Source organism: Ctenocephalides felis, unplaced genomic scaffold, assembly GCF_003426905.1.
Source record: "Ctenocephalides felis isolate EL2017-DRISC unplaced genomic scaffold, ASM342690v1 CF-g0.4_SCAFFOLD_01492, whole genome shotgun sequence".
Classification (NCBI taxonomy): Eukaryota; Metazoa; Arthropoda; class Insecta; order Siphonaptera; family Pulicidae; genus Ctenocephalides; species Ctenocephalides felis.
This window is the reverse complement of record NW_020537646.1, coordinates 45831307-45856495: the sequence shown is the minus strand read 5'-3', so window position 1 is coordinate 45856495 and position 25189 is coordinate 45831307. Positions and strand designations below refer to the sequence as shown.

The following is a 25189-nucleotide window of genomic DNA, read 5'->3' as shown; positions in this document are numbered from 1 at the left end:
TGTGGTTGATCCTCGTTTTGGGAAAATGAAACAAAGTATAATACAAAACTGTCAAAATTATGATATAAAGATAGTTAAGAAGATAAAGTTTGTGCACCATTTTTCAAATAAAGTGCTAAATATATAACATTTTTCAAAGAAAATATATGGAAAAAGGATTGGTTTGAACAAAATTGCATAAAAATCCAATTCGCATAGAAATAGAAATGTACAGAGTTTAATGCAGAAGGTATGAAGACATGGAGAACTATTTTATTAGAAAAATGAGGTAGTACAGAAAAGAAACATGTTTTTCTATAAGCCATAGCGGAATGAATTTGCAATAGGATATTTTTAACTTCTACAATTTTAATTATTAGTCACAAGTCTACATATTTAATTTACAAATTATCCCTGTTTTTCAGCATTTTAATGTTTATTGGATAAATGCACATTTAACCCATATTTATTTATAAGAAGGGGCAGTAGTTAAAGCCAGTTATGAATCCATCATATTCTAATATTGTCTAGGTTAGAGCAATATTATTAAAGCTAGTATATTAATGGCAAGTATGTAAATTTTTTCTGGAAAATTTGCTTTTGAAAGTTTTTTCTGACAAGTTTAATGCAGATATGATAAAAATTGCTTTTAAATAATTTTTAGAGGTTTGAAAACTATTTGATAAGGAAATATAATAAAAATAAAAGGTAATAAACTTATTAAATTCATAATGATTTGTTTGTTATATATAACTTCAATGTATTTTCATTATAAGTATTTCATTTTCATTTTCTATTTCCTCTGCATTTTGAATGTTAAATGTTTGAAAATTAAAGCGCACCTCACTATGTGCTATTATTAAAGATATTTTTATTTTATTATATTATATTTTTGTAAATTTAGGTAAATAGAAATTTTATTTTTAAGGACACCTCCTAATTATATAACAAAAATTGTAAAAAGTGAAATTATGTAAAAGCATATTATCTAATGCATACGAACCGAATCATATTACATTTTTAAATAACCGCTCATAAAAATTTATTTTGGTAATCTTCGATAATAATATACTTAATTATAGTCAATCAAATTAATTAGAAAACTTAGATATTTGCTATAAAGTGAATCAATTTAGACAGAATTATAAAATATATATTAATTAATTTTTTTTTTTTATCCAAATGTCAAGATTAATAGTACAATTATTTCAACACAGGCAACCCATGCACATCGCCGAGCTGATATTCGAGTTCGTGTTCGCCCAGTTGGCGGGATCTGACAGAAGCAGAGAAATCGTACTGGTGACAGCAATTCGATTTCTGTGAATTTTGGAGTGCAATCAATAATAAAAAGTGGGTGTTCAATTAATTTTACTTGTGTTATTATGATTAAATTGCACTTTACGAGTTAAATGTTTACGCTTGCCTGTCCTTGATGTATTTCCATTATGAATCGATTTAATCTTATTTTCATTACTTCGATTCAATGTGTGAATATGTAAATTTGTTTTGTGTTATCACGTATAATTTTATGAAAACAGTTGGATCAGGATAATAAGTTTTGCAAGTAGAAACTACATTTATCGATTTTATTTTGCATGCTTTGAGTATATTGTAAGATGAGATTTAGTACTAGCTTTAGTCATAAATTATACATGCAAGGGAACTATTATAATTGTGTAATTATTGAACGATGAACTATGAAGTGATTGATAAGCATTTTAATGAACATTTACTTTTGGCATTGTGACTATTATTTAGTAGCATCAACAAAACTTGTTAACAATTTTTAAGACCTAACTAATAATAGAGGAAAATGCAATGATGCTCTTTTTTCAGATTAAACAATCTCGAAGATTTAGATGAAATTATGAATATTGAATATTATGCCAATAATTACTTGTTTGTTTGAATATCAATTTTATGTTCGTCATATTACGTCATGACTGCTCGACAGGGTTTCTACAGAATTAATAAAATTATATTACCAATTTCCGTCAATAAGTTGCTAGAAGTAATGTACTTCATCCGATGCTTGTACTGTTAAAAAATAAGCTATTAAAATTTATAACTATTTTATGCCGTTCAAAATATTTGACTTTTTTCGTGTCAATAAATTTTCTAATTTTTTAAAACATTCTTGATTCGTTACTTAAACTGTTGCTCTTTATCCCGTTAAAATTAGCGTAATAGTTCATTTGATACATAAGTGTCGAAAAGAGCAAAAAAAATGAATTTTTTGCACAGGTAATCATGTGCTTGTTTAGCATTGTTGTATGTTTTTGCAGGTTCTTAAAAGCCTTTCTAGTTCGTTCATATTTTATATTTTAATTATATATATATGATCACCCGAAAAATAATTTTTTAAATCTTACAAAATTTGAGAAATTAGTAAAATCGCTGTTGACGCTTTTGTTGTTTCCATTACAATTCAATAATTACACTAAATATTGAAATATTAAATTTTCGATATACGACTTCAAAATTTTGAAATTTTCGACAAATATCAAAACAAGTTCACTATTTTTGACGATTGCTCGTATAGATAGTATAAGGAGGCTTCCATTAATCACGTGAACGGAATTTTAAGGATTTTTGAACCCCCCTACACCTTGGTGATACGTGGTGATATTCAAAATTCCCCTCTCGCCCACCAAATATCACGTGTATTTTAGTTGCGTGAAAAAACTAAAATTTTTGATTTTTTTTTTAAATGCTTTTTTTTTTAAAGAAATCAGTTGAAAGTAAATACATGTGATATCTTACCATACACTTCCCCCCCCCCCGTGATGTTTCGTGTTTTTTTTTTTTGTAAAATCACCCCTCTCCCTAAAGACCTCACGTGATTAATAGACGCCCCCTAAGGGGTTCACACTTGAATTTAAACTTACAACATATAGCCAGAAATAACAAGAAAGATTCATTTCAATACTCCTATGTTTTTGGGTCAAAAACGCCAAAACCCGAAAATAAGTCTGATCAGAATTACTAATTTTTTTGGTATTTTATGTTAAAAAATCGTTCGGAATGAGGTGCAGCTCTTAGAATTTATCATGAATATTATAAAATTACTTTTCTTTAAATATTAATTATGTATAAGCTTGACAAGAGCCTGAAATAATATTTATTATTATTGATTGCGGCTTGCTTATGAATAAATAAATAAATAAATAAATATGAAGTTGGAAATCTGCTACCAAAAATGTATGTATCTTAATCCAGTCATTTAAGCTTAATTAGGTCAGAACCTCGGAATTCGATATACCCAGCTGTAATTCTGTAGATACTTGTATTTTGCACACTAAAAGTTGTCTCAAAACCTACATATGGCAGAGTGTTCGCAGCATGTTTTGAGACAACTTTTAGGGAGCAAAATACAAGTATTTACAGAATTACAGATGGGTATCTTACTATAATGACTGGACTATCCAAATACATAAGATTTCGAGATATACGACTTATATGAAGTGTTGAAATTTTCGAAATTTTTCAAAAAAATATTACAATTTCAAAGGGGGCTCGGACTAGAATCTACATGTACCTCATACAATAGCCAGCAATGACAATAAGAAAGTTTTATTTCAATATTCCTAATAAGGTATTAATAATTATAAGCGAATCTTCATGATTTGTTTTCATAAACCCCATGATTGATTTTTAAGAATTATGTTGTGCAAAAAGTGTTATTGGCGCGATTAATGTTGATTGACATTGTAAATTTTGTAATTTAGTTACCATCAATAAGTCATCATCTTGGCACTCACTCAGTTAAAATATAGAATTTATTTAGCTAGATATTTTCATGTTACTTTTTTAATGTTGTATTTCCCATCTAAATTATGAGATTATGAATCCAATGTACATTCGATATAAATCCGATCCCTTTTTAATCCTCTGCATATGATTTAGTTAGTATGGAATTGTTATCTGTATTAATCATTTCGATTCACACATGTTTACAGATAACGGGATATTCGACAGTCTTATGTGGCATTGAAATTTCGATTCGAACAAAGTTTTTCGATCATTTGAAAGACACCGAAATAAGGTTTATAATTATCAACTTTTTTATTACAATTATTATTTTGTATTAATGACACAATTTTATGATTTGATAAATATTTTTGTATCATTCTATTGAATTGAAAAATTTTATTCATTAAATCATTATTGAAAGAAATATATATTAGATTTTTTATGTTTGATTGTATGAATAATTAGCATTTTTAATTATTTTTAGATACCAAATTTTTTAGGTACGTATAGCAATAATTCTTAAATGGTTGATATTTAAAAATATTAGGAAAAGCATTCTATTTTTTTCCATCTCTTTACGCTTTTTCATTAATTTTATAAAAGAATTACAGCAAGCAGAATAGGGTTTGTCGGTTTTAAAAAAAAAGTTTTTTGACGATAATTATGAAATTAGCGGAAAATCGGTTTTTACTGTTTAAATAGAAAATGACAGATATACTAGATGGAAGCAACCGTTTTGATACTTGGAATCATATCGGTTCCTAAAATTTGGAACCATATCAGTCTGTTATAGTTCTCAGAAAAGTTTTGTTATCTTTTGTCTAATGTATATATTAATTTAGATTATTATATTAATAGATATATTAATTTAGATCAAAGCGACTTCGCGTTGAAGGAGTGAATTGCTTTACTCAAACTTTAAAGAGTTTTCAGCCCTAGAAACCGCAATTAAAAGAACAGTTTAAAAATGATTAAACTAAGTTCGGTTGGAAGTGGGAGAGTATTTTCTATTTCGTAAAATTTTGTACATAGGACATTTCTAAATAACAAATCGATAGACGTCCTCAGCTTTCAGCAATCATATTTCATTAAACCAAAAAATAATTTAAAATTTGAAATTAATTAATTGAAATTGTTCGAGACAATAAACTCGGGGTTTATTAATTGTTTTAAAAACTAAAATTAACATTGAGAAGTATGTATCAATATGTATCTAATATTTTCATTTAATTACAAGTTAAGTTTTTTGTTACTTAAAAATGTATTATATTTATTAAATTGAACTCTTTTCTTTCACTATCATAAAAATAACGAATAATCATTTTCAAAATTCTTCAATCCAGATCAACTATTATTACTCTGTTCTACTAATTAAGATTAAAACTAGCTGTAAGTGCAATTCTGTCTTGAGGCAATTATGGCATCGTACCTTAAGGCAAATTGCTGGAACTTCCCGTACCGTAGCAAAATGTTCGAGGAATACTGAATGTTTTCAAATAGATTACACCTAAGTCTGTTTTTACACGGAGATTGGTTCCAGAAGAATCCGTGTAAAAAAAAAAACGTGTAAAAAAGACATTGATCTTATACAAAAATGGGTGATTTGTTCCTAATCTCTAAAACCTATTAAAATTGGTGAAAAACAAGAATTTTTAAGAACAAGAATTAAATTAGTGCTATTCACATTTGCTTTGACCAGTAAAAATTGTTTGTACACGCTAAAGGGAATTCACTTAAATCTTTAAGCTAGTGTTCGCAAACTATCGATACTATCGATGGTTTCAGACTTTTTTCTTTCATAAATACTTTTTTGTGATATGAACATACTTCGCAAAAATTTAATTTGACAAAAAAAAATTAGGTACATAAAATTTCAAATCGTGCTAAATGGAATAAATTCGTGTAAAAAATTTAAAAATATTCAATTTTCAAACCGTGTTATATCAAAACCGTGTACAAAAAGACCGTGTAAAAACAGACTTAGGTGTATTATAAATATTGTATCATTGTCTAATATTTATAAGAATTATATAAACTGAATTGCAAAGTTGAAATTATTTGTAAAGTATATTAGAACTATAGTCAGAATTAAAAATAAAATCTGAATTATTTTCGATATACAAAAAATTGAAAAAAAAAAAAAAATTTTTTCCAAAATCAACTATTTTGTTAAGACAAGCAGAGAGTTCTTTGAATCATTTAAATCGGACGCTTCGTTCTTTCAAAAACTGCCATTTTTTACATATTTAGCTCCGTATCTTCGAAATGGCTGAGCCTGCCTTTGGCAAAAACTGATAAACACTTCTCCCAATCATTACTAATTAAATGTTTTTTAGATCATTCAAATCGAATACTCCGTTCTCTCAAAAAGTTGATTTCTATTTTCTGCATTCTTTGCTCCGTATCTCCGGAGGCTGGACCTGCCTTTGCCAAAAACTAATCAGCTCTTTTCCCTATGAATAGGAATCGAATGTTTTTTGAACCATTCAAATCGGTTGATCCGTACGCCCGAAAACGTGGGCGAAAATTTGTATTCATACATACACACGCACACACACACACACACACATCCATTTTTTCTGAGGTATGCCAAAATGTTCAGAAACCTTCAAAACGTCGAGAAATGTGAAAATTTTCAATTTCGATTTTCAGCCCATTACAGTAACTTACCCTACGGGAAGTTAATAAATTTGTTTACTATTTATAAAATTGAACATTAAATAAATACAGTCAAAAGTTGCTTTAAATCACACTAATTTACAGATAATTTTTTGATTACAGAATATTTGAGCAAAAATGGATTTTTTAAATAAAATTCGAAAACAGGTTTTCTGGAAAATTTGCAATTCTAAAACCGGTTTTCTAAAATGTCGGTTTTTGTATAAACCCTAATGCAGAATAATCAATATCTAGTAAAAATCTTTCTAACTAATATGTATGACTTGTAATTATGTAATTTTATGCACCAAAACGGGTTATTTACGAAGATTGTTTATTCTTTGATAACAAATAAACATTACACTCGTTACTATATTTATTTTATATTTAATAATGATTTCATTTTTTACTCTATATTTTGGTTTAACATTTTGTTTTACTTCAGTTTTAACTTTTTATCTATTTCTTATTAGATTTGTTTCTTATTAAATTTATCATCTCATGACTTGTTGGATTTTCAGCTTGATTTTTTTTCGTTTATATATATTTTTCAACTTATCCAGAATTATTACTTTAAAAAGATTGGAAATCAATTAATGTTTTTTAGTTTACATTATGTGAAGTATCAATAATATCAAAACAAAATTAATGTTCTTATAAGATTAATTTTAAGTAATTGGTTTGCACAGGAAATTTTCTCTTCAAAACAAGATTTTGATAAAGAAATATCTTTATAAAAATAGCAATACCAATAGAATTGTATGTGAGAAAAATATTTATTAAGTTTTGTTTTTGTTTTGATGACGCAATGTCGTCAAATCCGTCATTGTTTATAATAATGGCTTCGATATGAGCAATCAAGTTCAAGAACTTGATTTTTGTATATGAGTGTATTGCAGAAGAAATTAAGGATTATTTATAATAAGAATCCTAAATAAAACATACTTTAATCATTATATTCCAATTAGAAACCGTTTTGGTTCTAATGTATATTGAGAACATGAATTTATTGAATAATGCTTAAGAAATAATACTTCTTTTTTTTAAATTCCCACTAGTATGTCATATTCTAAAGTGCATATGATAATTATTGTTATAATGAAATTATTTGTTACTGCAAATAGTATTATTAAATGCATAATTCTGTTATACGTATTCCAGTTTGTCTTCGCATAAATTGAGACAAGATATTTTCAAAAAATACACTTACTTCATAATACAGATTATAAATATACTTTTATAAATTTAGCCATACCTATGCGTTAGAGCCGTCCATTAATCACGTGATTGATTTTTAAGGATTTTTGAACCTTAATTAATACACTTAATATGATGTGTATTTTCACTTATAAGTTTCCAAATTTTTTGAAAATTTTTGAACGATTTTGATTTTTTTGCGTGATATCTCACTAGACCTCTTTAGGTCTCAAGTGATTGATAGACGGCTCCTTTTGTGGTATTTTGAAGTATAGTCATAGCTATATACCATTATGTATTTAAGTAAATTACATAAAGAAACCGCAATTTTTACTTGAAATTTTTGTATTTAGTAATGTTTGCATTTTTATCAATTTTGTTTTTATTTATTTATTTATTTTTTAGTTGTGCCACGATGGGATCGCTGTTCCGCAGCGAGGAGATGTCCCTCTGTCAGCTGTTCCTGCAGAGCGAGGCGGCATACGCCTGCGTCTCCGAGTTGGGAGAACTGGGACTGGTGCAATTTCGAGATGTAAGTTGATTTTGTATTTATTGCAGTTATAATAAATCTATTATAAGCCTTATATTGCACAATACTCCTTCAATAAATTATTCAGCAACCCATCGAAACAAATTTTATTCAACTAATTCTTGCTCGAAGTTAATCATTGGATATCAGAGGTGGGGAATCTTTTTAATATCAGAGGCCGGCAGCAATAAAAGAGGCCGCATAAGCTGATTGACTTTAGGAAGTGACTTTTGTGAAATTTTTATTTTATTTTAATTTAAATTATAGTTTTTTTCTATAGATTTAAATATTTATTGCATAATATAGAAAAAAAAAACAAAATATAAATACTGCCGAATTTGAAAAATAATATACAAATAAAATAATACAATGAAAAAATATTTTGTATCTGTTAGTCTGTGTTTTAGGCTAGCATCTGACGTCATGTTACAATATGACTGTCTTTGGTAAATTTTTTCCAGAAACTATCATGACGTTGATGTTCAATAGTTATTTGAAAGGAATTGTACCATTTTATGCTATATAGCAAAGGGTGGCTGCAGGTTCCCCACCTATCATTGAAAGTACAGAAAAATTCATTCTAAGAATTCTGGTTTATTTATTCTCATATAGCTTCATTCGCATATAATACAATTTTTTGCGCAAAGCAAAATTTCTAAAGTTTTACCCCTTTAATGCATGCAAATTTTAATCTAGTAATTGTGATAAGAATTATCACTGCATTATTGTATCAAATTACTTTTTTGAAATGCTGATACGCATATATTTACCAATTGCCTTATAATAATTTTTTGAATGTTTGAGTTTTTGTTATTACATTCTTGGGGACTACTAGATCAAAATAACTTTAGAAATTTGGTATAACCTTTCGTATGGTTTCTAGGACATAAGATTTTTATACTGTGCCCTAGAAGCCTTATTTTGTCATATAATGCAATTTTTAATTTAATAATATTAATAAGTTCGATCGGACACTTTATTGTACCAACCTACTTCAACAATCACGAGGTTTTTAGCGGGAGGGAGAGTTTGACAAAAAATCACGAAATATCACGTGGGGAGAGAGGGGTATATTAAGATATCACTGTGTATTTATTTTTTATCTGAATTTTTTTAAAGAAATCCAAACATTTTCAAAAAAAATTCAATAAATTTTACAATTTTTTCACGTAACTAAAAATACACGTGATTATTGGTTGAGGAGGACAGGTAATTTTGAAAATTACGTATCACCAAGGAGGAAGGGGGTTCCAAAAATCATTTATGCATTCTTACATATGAATGTTGTGAAATACCGATAGCTTAAAATGAGTTCTTATTAATTTGTTAATTTTGTTTATAAAATACTGTGTGATCGCTGATTAAAGCGGGTGTGCGTTTCTTTACTTTATCTCACAGTCATTACATTACATCTCGGTGTGCACACTTGCATAAGAGAGATAATCCTAAAGATAGTTCATGAGGATTCATCATATGACAACGTTGCTAGTACCTCACAACGTAGTGGTACATCTTCGACATCAAAATTGTTTGATCGAAATTTTGGAAACTACATCAGGTACTGGCGTGCTGTCATCATGTGCTTCTCATTCATCTTTGTTAACTTGGAAAGTGATTTCTGTTTATCGGACAGAAGATACAAATATGTAGATACTTATAGTAGCCAAAGAGACTTACGGAGAGCAATGCAATTACACTACGATTCAATCAATATCAGAAGTTTAGAAATCTTTTTTTTTATTTAATTTATTCTGCAATCAGTTTTACATGAGCATTAACATTAAGCAGAGATTGCTAATAATAATTTACAATATAAACTAGAAGATAGTATCGACACCCAGCGGCGTGTCTTCTAGCTATATATGTTTAGAAATCTAGTGAAGAAATTTATGTATGGATTAGATGCACTACACTTTTATGTTGACAATATGCTAAGATCAGAACTGCTATCTAACTTTTGTCAGACAATTTGATTCCGCAGATGCACCACATTCTTGAAGGCCTTATCACATGAGGGTTTAAGGGGGAGGGTTACAAAATGGGGATTTATTATTTATCTTTTATTTTTCTTTATTATTATTTAAACAAATCCAAATATTTTGCGATTTTTTCTTGGTACTAAAAATATAAGTAATGTTCGGTGGGGAAAAGGGGGTAATTTTCAATATACCTAAAAATATTTAAAAAGCGATCACGTGATTAAGGATACGATACCCTATCATGAACTAGCCACTAAGATTTAACACATCCTTCTTTCGAAATTCATCTTGTGCCCACCACAAAAACTACTATCTTAAGATAAGATAAAGTCATTTCTACAGAACCTGATGTCTTTTTTTTTCTTGAAGTTATGGAGAAATAGATATTATTCCATTTATAGGAATCCGCTAACATAGATATACTTTGAATAACAAATAATTTTACTAAGAAAAAATTGAAACGAATGAATATTTTTTTTATATAGATTTTAGTCCACGACTTTGCTTTTATTACTAAATAAAAGTTTGCACTAAAATAGTTTTCATATAAAAACATGAATTCAAAAAAAAAATATTTTGGGTGTTTATAATATAAAATTGACTTAAATAAATAAATAGTCAAGTAAACATTAATCGGATATTTACTATTTACATAGTCAAAAAAAATCGATGTTGAAAACTTATCTAATCTTACCTCTATATTTTCAAAAAGTGTTATAAGTCTGTATTACACAAATTCCATAATAATGCAATGACATGTTTAATAATATGTTTAATTCGTGATGAACTTGTTTTTGAAAACACACAAATTGAAACTATAAACAGACATAACAGAAACGTAATGAAGCATAAAGAGTAATGTCAACAATTACCGTTTAGACCTAATTAAAACGTGATTGAACAAGCAAACGAAACATTGATTAATATCTTGTTTCAGTATATGAGCGTAATTATAGCAATGTGTTTCGGGTACACCTTGGTATTTGAACAATTTATACGTCATTTTAATGTTTCTTTCGAAAAAATCTGATAAGCTTCAATATGTGGAAGTGGCTTTTTCTTCTGAATTTACTTTTTCTTATAATACTTATTTACACCATTATCTTATAAAACTATTTACACTAATTTGATTATATTTCTAATAATTTGATTTAAGGGGGACTTCTGCTAATCAGGTGATAGATTTTTAAGGATTTTTGGACCTTCTGCCTTGGTGATATGCTACGTAGTGATGTTTAAAATTTCCGCACCCAACATCACGGGTATTTTGAATAAGTGGCACAAACTTTCTCTTTGAAATACTGGATTTGATTTCTCGACTGCATAAACCATTTTGTGATCTACTGACTAATTTTTGAATTTTTGAAATTGCAGAAAACGAGAAGCATTTGCTGCAGTTACTATTTTAGATTCTAATAGTTTTCAAATTTTTATAACAAGCGTGATATATTTCGAATAAGTTTAGGATACGTAGCATCCGTGTGTGATTTTCTGAGAAAGATAACACAGGTCCACAAAATAAAAAAAACTGTCTGTATTAGGTGTGACATAAGTTTTTCTATGTACTTTTTAACACTAAACACAAATCTTAGGTCAAAATGGGGGAACAAACTGCGAAAAATCGGAGAAAAAAAAAATAACGACAAAATATTCGACAGCGACAAAGTAATTTTTCTGCATGATAATTAAAATCTTGTAATTTTTGTCGTTTCCTAGCTCTCCTTTCTTCAACTGAAGTGAGAAACGTATTTCTGCAACTTTTTTTTTATCTTTGTGTTTCTGTTTGTATAATCCAGCAGAAATTTGTAAACATATTTAATATCTATTGCCACTAGTTAATTTGCAAAAATATTTGCGGACCGCAAATTGCGGTTATTTGAAAATGTGTTTGCAGATTGCTGATGCATTTTCCAAAAAAAGCTCAGGAAAGATGAAAAAATCGTTGCACGAATCAGTTTTATAGGTGAATTAAATGAAAAATGGTCAGAAAAACACATAAATTACAAAATTTTAAACACCATGCAGTAGAATTACAAGTCGGAGGTTTTGTCTTGTTTTTTTTTGCAGTTTTATCCTTATTTTTAACTTTCCGTAGGGTAGTTATAGTAATGGGCCGAAAATCGAAAATGAAAATTTTTGCATTTCTCGACGTTTTAAAGGTTTCTGAACATTTTGGCATACGAAAAAATGGGATGTGTGTGTGTTTTGTATGTCCGTTTTCGGGCGCACGGATCAACCGATTTGAATGGTTCAAAAAACATTCGATCCCTATTGATAGGGAGATGTGCTGATTAGTTTTTGGTAAAGGCAAGTCCAGTGGTTACGGAGATACGGAGCAAAGAGTGCAGAAAATACAAATCGAGTTTTTGAGAGAACGGAGAATCGGATTTGAATGATCTAAAAAACATTCAATTTGTGCAGTAATGATTGGGACAAGAGGTGATTTGTTTTTGGCAAAGACAGGTCCCGCCATTTCGAAGATACAGAGCTAAATGTGCAAAAAATGGCAGTTTTTGAGTTAACTAAGCGTCCGATTTGAATTATCTAAAAAAAACTTTCTACTTCTATTGACAAAACAATTGCTTTTGAGGATAAAAAATTATTACATCTTTATTTATTTTCCATAAAATATTTTTGTAATTTTGGATTAAAAATTCGAAAAATTACCCAGGCTAAGCACAGTCTAAGCACCACTCTGGTACAAATGTTTACCCAAGTGCGTTTAGACTGTTTATGTACTGGAGCACTTTCCAGGTTGTGTAAAAGAATTAGGCAACTATTTTTTTTAAATTGAATTCGAAATAAAATGATTGTTAATGTTCTGGATATAAATTGATTTATGATTTACATTTGATTTGCTCACATATAACAACATAGCAAAAATAATGAAAGTTACAGTATTTGTAATAATATATTTGAAAACGTTTAAAATTTTTCGAATATTTCATTACGGTACGGGAAGTTCCAGCAATTTGCCTTAAGGCACGATGCCATACACCACTAGTTTACTTTATATTCGTGTTCAACGTTAACAAGTAGGTACATTGAAAAACATATATCGCACGCCAAATACAGACAACTTAATTTTGTGAAATTTTAATAATTACACATATTAAAATTTTAAAACTGTTAATTATAAATAAACGATTTTAGTATCTTTACCCAATAATAATTAAGCCAGTTTCTTTTTTCGAAGAAATTTAGACATTCAAATTCAAAAGAAATTGACTACTTTCAAAAGAAAAATCGATTGACTACCTTGATAATATATCAAGAATTAGTTATCAATACTCAACCGATGGACACCAAATTCTTTTTGTCCTATTGTCAGAAGGACTTGTTGATATTAATGAATATGTTGATATCTATAGAATAGCAATGAAATAAAATTTCAAATTTGTGACACATAGGATTTTTTTGCTTAATTCATAAAACGATTTACCTATCCATTTTCAAACATGAACGAATACTTTTATTATTGAACGCTAGTCAGAGAGAAGTGATTCGAATGATTATTATCGGGGTATTAGTCATAATTAGTTTTATTAAATTTTTTTGTAGATTGGATAAGCTATATCTATATTGTCTTAAAATGAGTTGAAACGGCGTTATTATAGAATCGGATTTTTGGGCGTAAACATTGATTTCGACCTCGAGAAGACTGCTCTATAATTACATGAGTTTACATTTTATTTACAAAATTTTAAAAAAGCATATTTAATTGAAAAAAAACTGTGTCGACATTATTAAATGTCTCAAAGAAAAATTGATGAAATCGTTTAAAATAGCTAATATATTTATTTTATGTCATTTAAAATTTGATGATATTTATGAATACTACATTAATGTTTTATCGCTTTAATTTTAGTACATCAGTAGTTAAACATCATACTATACTTTCTAGGCTTAATTGATCTAACCTATGGAAAGTTTTATTTCACCAATGTTTGATAGAAATTTTTCCGAGCCAATCTATTATTCTGTTGTGATTCTCCGATTTGCATGCAAACTTAGTTTAAAATATGATTACTACTAATATTTAATTATCGAAAAGTTATAATAGCCAGACCGTTTCAAATTGACACTTAACAAACTCACGAATTATTTAAGTTTTGTATTTCCATTTTGCATAATATAATTTGTGACTAAATTGTGTATAGAAAATATACACATGCGTATAAAAGGAACAATTTTTGCAGATGCGGCTATTGTAAATGAGAAAGTAAAGTGATTATCTCAAAGAATTTGAAACAAAACTATTTTTATTATCTGATAGTCTAGACAAGACGATTTATATTTATTTTTTCCTTTTCAGTTGAATCCTGATGTCAATGCATTTCAGCGTAAGTTTGTTAACGAAGTTCGGCGGTGTGATGAAATGGAGAGAAAACTTCGTTACTTAGAAAAGGAAATTAGAAAAGATGGTATTCCTATGTTGGACACGGGTGAAAATCCTGAAGCTCCGCAGCCTAGAGAAATGATCGATCTTGAGGTTTTTATCATAAGCAATTTGTTATATAGTTTAATTTATTTAATTCATTGGTTGACATGCGTCCAAACGGCCATGTAGCCAATATCTTTAAATGTATACATATATATTAATGTGTATACTTGCTCACATGTGCATATTTGCATTTGAAATCGTTTGCAAAGTTATAAATTTATTATGGGCTTTTAACAAATTCGAAAATAATTTTCCTCAAATGGTTTATACAAAAACCGAATAGCTTTTTTCTAAAAGCCGGTTTTAATCGGTTCCTAATTTTTATTAAAACAATAATTCGAACAAATTTTTTGACAGAACGAGCATTAAAAGCAGTTGTTGACTAAAATTATATACTGTTTAATTTTATTGATAATAAATTTTTTATGCAATTTAGTAGAACAAAAAAATATTATTGACCAGAAGTAAAGAACTTTAAAACCGCTGTAATTGTATCGCAACGATGTTTTCATCAATCTGGTACATTCATCATATTTATTTTTTATCTATTAACTTCTCGTAATGAACCACTAGTTTTTTTTTAAGTGTTTAATATACATTAAAACCGGGTATTTTCTACCAAAAACCCGGTCATCGAATTCCACAATTTTTCCCTAAATACCGACAAACTCTAGTACCAATTGATGTTTATTTTCACATCTAATATATAATTAATATATAATATAATAAAATAATATATGTTTTATATTTCATAAAACTAATTATTACAATGACATTTATTTTTACAGGCCACTTTTGAGAAACTTGAAAATGAACTACGTGAAGTAAACCGTAATGCTGAAACCTTGAAAAGAAATTTTTTAGAGCTAACTGAACTTAAACACATATTGCGCAAAACTCAAGTTTTCTTCGATGAGGTGAGATTATATTCGAGACATATAAAATAAGTCATTTTTGTTTTCTTGTTTTAACTTGTTCAGCTTCTATTTTTCACATAATTCATTAGACACATCGTGAAAATTCGTTACGTCACTTTGGAATAAACTGTAGAAATTGAATGATTCAGTTCAGTTGCGGATAATATGAGAAATTACCAATTATCATCGAGAATGCGTTTGTTTTTGTCATTTATTCTTCATTGCTTCAATGTTGATAATGCAGTTCAATTGCCATCAATTGCTATTTACACGTCGTTGAATCAGCGTTTGATATGTCTCCTAACATCACCATAATATCCACAACCATAGATTTTTATCTGAATTCTGATCAAATTCACTTAATTCGGAGAGCAATTAATGACTTACATTTTCCAAATAAATTTTCAAATACTAGTTGATTTCGTACTTCTTTTAAAACAATAATAATGTTATAAGATGATCTTATAATTTCTATAAGTTATGTACAAGCTTTGAAACATAAAAAAAATCCAGAAAAGATTGAATTATTTAGAAATACGCCTTTATTAACAGTGACGTAATGTTTTGATCGATTTAAAATTTTCATTTTAATTAAGCTTGCCATTTGAAGCGATTAATATAGCTTTTATCATTCATATTCACTCTTTTATTGCTCAATCGTCATTGTTGTGGATAGGTCATTTGTTGCTTTTTAATATCTCATCCTTTTAACTACAATCATATTGGATGTTGACTTAAAATAAACTATTGCGAGATTAGAATGGTTTAAGTTAATATTTTTGCACCTCAGTTTTAATATTTATACCCAAAGTCATATTTTGAAATGGCATGCATCGCGGGGTGAGAGATTTGTTAATATATATAATAATGAATAAAAAAGCAATAACGCAGCTCACTTAAATTTAAATTAAATTTTATTGGTTCATCATAAAATATCTGTGAAGAAAAACTTGATATAGCAGTTTTTTAAATCAGTGAAATAAAACCACTTGTTCGAATATTATAATTAAAAAATCGGTGGAGGTTATTTAAATGCTTTGGAATATATTTGAATTTTACCATAAAAGTTATTACAGAAATGTCAGATAGCTATTATGGATTTAATAAAACTATTAAAGAATGGTAATGTGAAGAATGCTGAGTTATTAAATTAAAAAGATTGACTTGGCATTTTGAAAGATAAAACATTATTTTGAGTAATGCAAAAAATTAACTAAAAAAATGTTTTATCTTGCTCGCAAATCATTATTACGTTAGCCTGGAAACAACCGCACGATAAAATCGAGTAAACATTAATTAATCAAATTTGTGATTTATTGAAATTTTCAATTTAATAAGAAATGCTCGAAAATTCAGTCCATTAATCCTTTCCCATAAATCTTTTGCACACTCGTTTTGTTTTCGTTTGATCCTACTCTAACTTATCCGATGGATTCCTAAATTTGAGTGCACTAATTCTTGTTCTAGTAGGGTTGTTATTTCAATTTTTTTAGTTTCTGTTCTACAAGATTCAAATAATATCTTACACGTCGATAATTATGTTACAAATTTGAAAAATGGCTTCTAAATTACTTCGAAATTGAAATTTCAGCCCTTATCTGCTTTATTTAAACTTTCTTAACTCTGCACGTTGCTTGCTCTTGCATTCATGTTATCATTCTTTCACCACTTAATTGTACTTTGTTAAATATATGAAATTATTAAATGTTTACGTGCTATTAATTATAAATTACGAAATAAATCAATTTAAAATGGTTCATTTTTTGCACACAAAGGCGACATCCATTAAGTACACAACAATAAAAGGGTATAGATTTTCATAATATTTTTCACGGTATTATAATATATAATTTTGTGTAAAATATATGTAAATAATAAAATATATACACAATATCGTCTTATTCAACAAAGTAATAGTTTTTTTTTCTTTCCTTTACTTTACAAAATTTATGAAAAGCATAATTTAAAAACGTTCTGCAACTTTGTGCTTTGTATCTTTCATCACTTCATCAAGAAAACATTTTGCTTATTGATGAAAATTTGTTTTATCTGAATTTTTTTGTTTAATAAAATGGCTTTTTAGAACTGCTTCAATGACTGACGATATGCGACCGATGAGGGATGTAATTCTAAATTCTAAATTAAACGTGTTTAATGGATGTCCTTCGCTTATTGTTTTATTGTTGGTCAATTCCATATTACAGAAAATAAATTCCGATTGGGTAATACAATTTAATCATAATTATCTTCTCCAAACACGTTTTTCTTTGCAGCATTTATAAATTGCTGCATTTAAGAACTTCTTGTATTTCTGCATCAAAAGGCCCTTAAATAAAGATATAAAATAATGCGATAAAGCTAAATTAGAAAAGGGTTGAATTTGATGGTAAAAATAAATATTAAATGTTAATTTAGACGTATCGTTACCTAGATATATGATCAACCATAATCAGGAAAGATTTGTGTAGTTTTCGCTTGTCTTCAGTTTCACGCATTACTAATGATTTAATGAAATTTTAGTATATTTTATCATCGCGTCTTGCCCGGGTTTCTAAATCCAACTTTGCTCTTGTTTTATCCGAAACGAAATTCTTTATTCCTTGGGCCTGATTATTAGAACAAAATTGTTATCGCATGTTTATAATGTTAAATCGTAGATCTATAATTAAAATATTGTTTCTATAATTTTTAGATTTTTATGTAGATCGAGAACAACAATGAATAGTGCCCCTCATTGTTGTTCAAAAAATATTTTTATATACTAGTAGCATTGGATAGAATTAGATGATTTCATTGAAAAGCATAATGGGACATGTGATACGTTTATATTTCAGTATTTTTATAAAATTCTATGCAAAGAATTAGTGCCAAGCTTTTTTTAGATCACCCTGCTGATTCAGTTTTCTTAAATTTTCTTTTGGTTTCTGGTTTTTGGTTTACAGCGCATTAATACTTTTATTTCTAATAGTTTGGATTTATAAGCTTTTTGCATTTTAATATTATTATCCCCTTAACATATATGCTGTTATTTATTTTTTTCCTTCATCAGAGTCAATATTTATCGTTCTGTTTTCCAAATATCTTTCTTTTTTTAATTTAAAACATAAGTTTTGAAGAATCTTATAACTCACACAAAATCTTTTTTTGAATATATTTTTACAGCTGTGCTTACAGCTTAAAATAGTTGGAAATGGATGTGAAAAATAATTGATTGATGAGAATAGCAAGTTTTTTACTACTAGAGTGGTGAAGATTTTTGGAAAGCACTATGATTCATAATTTTTGTTCTTCTGATTATACCGCAAATTCTACGAAAACACTCGAGGATTTTCTCAATTGAAGAATTTTTCAATGGAAACGAATTGAAGCGTAGGGTAAATAGGGACGTTTTAATTTTCTGGGGCCAAATGTTGGAAATTTAAATATCAGTTAGAAATCGGTTCCGCGCTTGTCGTGCGTTGTGTGTTGCCAGGCTGAGGTAGGCTACCATCGTTCCTCGCAGATGGCTGATCCGTCCAGGGAGGAAGAACAAGTCAATCTCCTGGGAGAAGAAGGCCTTCGTACGGGCGGACAGGCACTCAAACTTGGGTAAATAGAATATTGTTAGGCTGCTAAGACCAGTGGTCAGGTTTAATTGTGAAATGTTTTTTTAGTTGCAAAATTTATGTTCGAATTATCTAATTAAATTTTTAGTTAGATTTTTTTTAGTCGTTCGAAAGTTATAAATGGAGATAAAGATCAATTTTTTAAAAAAATAATAATATACTACCTTAAGATTTTTTACCTGTATGATTGATCTTATATATTTAATTCAATGTGTGTTGTACTGCGCCTGACCTATGGTTTTACATTTCTGAACTATGTACCCAACGGATGCGAGCTTTTCAAAATTAGGTGAAGCAATTTGATGTAAGGTTTAGATTATATTAATTCAATAAACCTTTATCATTAAAGTGTGTTGGATTTCCCCAGAAAGTGAATGGAATTATAAATTTCAGAATATCGGTTAATCGCGGATTTGTTTTTTATTACAGAGATCTTACACTGATCACGATGACAAATATAGAAGTCCTCTCAGGCAAGATTATTAACGAATTTTTAAATTGATTTTTTTTACTAATCATATCTAAACCAAAATGCAATTAGATTGGCAATATATATATATATATATATATATATATATATATATATATATATATATATATTAATAATATTGTGTTTACTTCTGGTCTTATTTTCGATTATGTCAATTACTGGAATTTTGAAATGAGTGATTAATCAAATTCCTACTTGTAAAGTTTGAAATGTCGTTAATAGGACTACGACCTTTCTTGAAATGATCAAATTTCCAAATGATTTAAATTAATTATTTTATTACGTTTTTGTGACTGGATTTGTGGATTTTTTTGTTTTTTAGCAAAAGTTTGCATTCTCATACAGACAATTAACGTCTTTACAAACTTAAATTTTCATAAGAAATATTTGACAAATAACCAATGTACAGCTTTTTAGATATATAACACGATGCAGAATTTCATTGCCATAAACATGATAGACAAAATTGCGGTTAAGACTATATATATGCATGCGATGTAGTTTTAAAATGGTAAATGGATTTGGATAATTTTTGCATGCGGTTACGATGCACTGATTCATTCCTTTCATATCATTTTCCATTAACACCATATAACATGTCTACAATCACCTATCTAATGTAAATTAAACATTGAATTAACTTCCATTAAATTTTTCTGCATTAAAAAATATTACTTCAATTTGGCTTACGTTGCTGCGACAATGTTCAACTTTGTTTTTACTTTATATTCTTTTCAACTACTTAAGATTTTAATTTTTTTCTTGAAAATACTTATAAATCAGAATTTTCAATGTAAACTATAATATAGAACTCGAGGGCTTTAGACTTTCCATTCGTTTAAATCATAATTAAAGCAAAAATATTTAGTTTTTCGGCCTGTTTTTAATGAAGAGTCATAGTTCAAATAATTCTTAAAATAAGATTAAAATATTCATTAATTTGAGTTTTTCTAAACTTGAATATTATATTGTATAAGATTCACAGCCATCCTTATGCTATTACTGAAGATTTAAATTTTTGAGTGCGAAATTAATCTGAAAATAAATTTTCACGAAAGTACAATGCTTAATTTAAACGTATAATTTAATAAAAAACTATGCTAATCATTGCAATCTTTTTGTTTCTAATTTTCTCTCATTTGTGCTAATGCACTATTTCGGAATTAATTATTGATATAATATTTAATGATCCAATGCCAATATTACCTATCGTTGTGTAAGTCTTTTAGAGTATTAGTATTTGATTTTGTTCCTTGTGTGTAATGTCCCAAAATTTGTTGTCCGGTTGAAATATCTCGTCCAGCACGAAGGGGGCGCTAACCAGACGGAATCGATGACCAGGGCGCTGATCAGCGACGAATCGAGAAATTCTAATGCTGGTCCCGTTCAATTGGGGTACGTAAAATGATTATGGAATTGTGGTAATCGTTTAAATAGTGCTAACAGAATAACATTTTTGAATTCATGTCCCCCATCACACGCATAGATGACTTATTGATAAAATCATTTCTTTGCCAATATCAAACTTGATTACCAAAAATAATATTTTTAATTTAAATAATTTAAATATTTCACAAATTGAAATGCTGCACATTTTGTGATATATTCGAATACCGAGCAAGTTTACATTGAAAAATAAACAACTTCTGTATTTGACTAACATTGACTATTATGAACATCTGGTCCAAATTCTATTACTACAAACGGCATAATTTTATAAAACAGCGGTTTCATATTCTTGGCATTAAAAATGCTAAACCAAAAAGTATTTAAACGATACATCTGAAGGGTAAGTCGTGCGCAGTAAAATAACGAGCAATCAGTAACAATTTGTTTAAAAATCGATCGTTTATTACTTTTACATTCTTGTTACAAATTCATTCACGCTACTTTATCAATAAATTTATGCCGTAAAATATTTGCTCAAAATGAATTATAGCAAACATAAAAAGTCGTTGTTGTGATGGGGGAGTGTATGCTTTCACTGCCGTTTGATTTATGAAAGTGTTTTCAGTAAAATTTTTTACTTGCTCTTGTTTCCTGGAAAATCTAAAATAGTCAACTTTCTCAAAATTATATAAATAATTTTTTTTTATTCTGAATTGATCGTAAAATGACTGGGGTAATATTATCAGCTAGTAATCATATAGCTGTAAAAATTATGTAAAATAAGATTAAAATTATCTTGAAATTGTTACCTTATATTTAACGTAAATTTATTTTATTTTTTATTTTAATATTTTTAACTTTTATAACTATACACGTTCTACTGAAGATGCTTATGCAAATTGCGCTTTTGGCTAATATCTTAACCGTATTTATCATTACTAACGTAGAAATTTTAAATAACAAATTTGAGATAATCAGGATTGTTTATATGTTGGTAATAATATAAACTTTTGATATTTTGTATGATAAATCTAACAGATTAACATTTTAATTTTGTATCACAACTGGAAATAATTTCTCACTTATATTTATTTCATTATGTACTTCTGAATTCTATATGCTTGAATGTATGTGTATATATATATATATATATATATATATATATATATATTCCTGCTTTTAATTAATATTAAAAATGACGTTTTTTTTAATATTCTATGCAGTTTTCTGGAAAAACCGCGCGAACCAGAAGAATTCTTCCCATGGTCAGTAATAAATTTTTAAAGAATAATTGTCGTGCACGAATCATTACATTTTCATAAGCATTTGAAATCATTTGTCGACATTTTTTTAATTTGTTTTCAATATATTTACTGTCATTCGGAACTTCACATTAAAAATTACTGCATAATAATGACGAATATAAAGGTTTCTAGAATGTAATAATTAATTTTTGTGTAGAATTTTTTATGCTCATTATTTGTGGCAACACATATTTAAGGAGTGTTAAATTGCAAGGTAAGTTGTAAATAAAATTTTGTATATTTAATTACATGTTCTAATAAGGTTTGTACATTGGTTATTTGGTCAACTTGCTTTGAAGAAGCATTAACGAAATCCCAAACCGTAATTATCCTAAACCACGCTTGCCAAGAGACGTACGTGTTATCTAACAATGTATCCCAATTAAAATCACAAGATTCTGAAAGAAAACATTATTGTTTATTGGCTGAATAATTTATTATATAAAAATGAAAAAAGTATTGCTTCATTCATTTTACATATAATCAATTAGCATTCCTGGTCAAAAATTGTCGTTAAATTTTTGGAAGCAAAATTATTTTCGTTCCATTTTTTATAATTTTAACTAAGAACATCGTTTGATTTAGAAAAGCATGTTTCGCAAAAGTTGGGTGCACTCAAACTATGTCGATTTTATTTCGATCGTCGAATAACATAAATTAAGCTTTATTTTTTGTATAACTTTTATTATGCATGGTGTTGCAATATTGTGTTAACTCAGTTTTAATTTTCACTAGATTTTAATGAAGTCTTTATTCTTAATTATCCTTTTAACACGATTTATTCGACGAATGAAAATTTTTTTCGCACAGTATGAATTAAATGAAATCATAAAACACAAACAAAATTTATTTTTGTGAGGTTCGACTGTTCGAAAACATACGAATGTATATAATTATTAACGATATTTAGCTTCGTGGCTGGCGTCATACTTCGAGAAAGAATTCCGGCGTTCGAGCGGATGCTGTGGAGGGCTTGTCGAGGCAATGTATTTCTCAGGCAAGCTGAGATTGAAACTCCTTTGGAAGATCCTACAACGGTAAAATTTAGTAGCAATTTTTTTTAACAATTTGTTAGTTACTTTTTACATTGAATATTTCATCTGCAATAATTTTAATATTTTTATTCAATTCATCACCTTGTTGGCATTAAAATTATTGTTTAACTAATTTGTTCTATGGTTTTTAGAGTGATCAAGTATTCAAATCCGTATTCATCATATTCTTCCAAGGAGATCAACTCAAAACACGTGTCAAAAAAATTTGTGAGGGTTTTAGAGCTACATTGTATCCATGCCCTGAAGCACCCTCAGACAGGCGAGAAATGGCTATGGGAGTCATGACTAGAATAGAAGATCTTAACACGGTTAGTAAGATATTCTTAAAAAAATATTTTGATTTGGCATTAAATGACCATTGGTCATATATTTCTAGTATAACGAGTTATTACATTTCTCCCCAATTCCTTTGATTTAAGATTTTTAATTTCCCGAAAGAGAATTGCTAATTTTGCGTTTTATCGACTTTTCGAATTATTCTGAATCGTTTGAGATCAAAATTAGAAAAAAAAGGCGTGTATAATCTACCACAGTGATTTTCAAAGTGGTCTATATGGATCCCCAGGGATTGACACCAACTTTCAAGGGGTCCACGGCGGCGAAAGCAAAATTTGGGGGTCCACAAAATGGAAATGGGGGTCCACGGCAGTGTATTACAATATACCATGTTAAAATCTATTTATTTACGTTAAACGATAATATAATATATATACAGACTTATAATACATTTTCTAATATAGTTTCTGATATAGTATAGTAATGAATCAAAAAGTAAAGATAGGGGATCCATAACAAAACGAAAAACATCGCAAGGGGTCCACGGCACAAATAAGTTTGGGAACCTATGCTCTATAACGATTACACAGCTGATACTAAATTTATAGAAAAAGAGAACAATTTGTTGCAGCGGAAGGTGTTTATAATCTGTATATCGACAGTCTATAATCTTATATTTAATTAATGATTGCAAACTGATTAATGCAATGCAATAGTCTGTTAATTTTTGCAGTTTACGATTTAGTAAGTTGATTACTATTTTCAGGTATTAGGACAAACTCAAGATCACAGGCATCGTGTGCTGGTCGCCGCTGCTAAGAACATTATGAATTGGTTTTATTAAAGTTCGAAAAATTAAAGCTATTTATCATACACTGAATTTGTTCAATTTGGACGTAACACAAAAATGTTTGATTGCTGAATGCTGGGTACCTGTGCTTGATTTGGAAACAATTCAATTAGCACTTAGGAGAGGAACGGTTAGTGTGTAGATGTATCTATTTTTAAAAAATTATTTGACCTGAAAAATAATTGCATTGTTGATATTTTCAATATTTTGCATGAACATTCTCAATAAATATAATCATTATATGAGAATAGAGTTTTATCTAAGCATTTACATAAGATTTTCTTTGAATGGTTTTTAATTCATTTGTGTAATAAAGGAACGTAGTGGCAGTTCTGTACCTCCTATTCTAAACAGAATGGAAACACATGAGGATCCTCCGACTTACAATCGTACAAATAAATTTACTAGCGGATTTCAAGCACTCATTGATGCTTATGGTATTGCATCATACAGAGAAGCAAATCCCAGTAAGTAATATTTTTTATAACATTGGAATCTCACACCCTACCTGTCGTCATTTATATAAATATCGAAGAAAAAAAAATGCGTTACTAAAATAAAATTTTGTTGGCTGTAATGATTATTGAATTTATACTGTAAATATTTTGTTTTATTTTATAGTTTTGTTTTATAGCTCCTTACACAATATTACGTTCCCTTCCTGTTCGCCGTTATGTTCGGATATTTGGGTCACGGAGCTATAATGGCACTTTTTGGGGCAGGGATTTTTTGAAGGAAAACCATTGGCAGCGAAGAAAACG

The 25189-nt window shown here is 28.4% G+C and overlaps 1 protein-coding gene across 1 annotated transcript; it reads left to right on the top strand.

Annotated features, from left to right (window-relative positions):
* Positions 1–1313: 1313 nt before the first annotated feature.
* On the top strand, positions 1314–25180 carry LOC113371600 (V-type proton ATPase 116 kDa subunit a-like; the record flags this gene model as incomplete). Its single annotated transcript, XM_026612237.1, is given in 13 exon segments — positions 1314–1332; positions 7996–8122; positions 14414–14590; positions 15331–15459; positions 18962–19047; positions 23158–23284; positions 23434–23610; positions 24345–24413; positions 24415–24558; positions 24745–24895; positions 25063–25078; positions 25080–25154; positions 25156–25180. Coding segments are annotated over 12 exon segments (1293 nt in total), but the record flags the coding sequence as incomplete, so codon positions are not given.
* Positions 25181–25189: the final 9 nt, after the last annotated feature.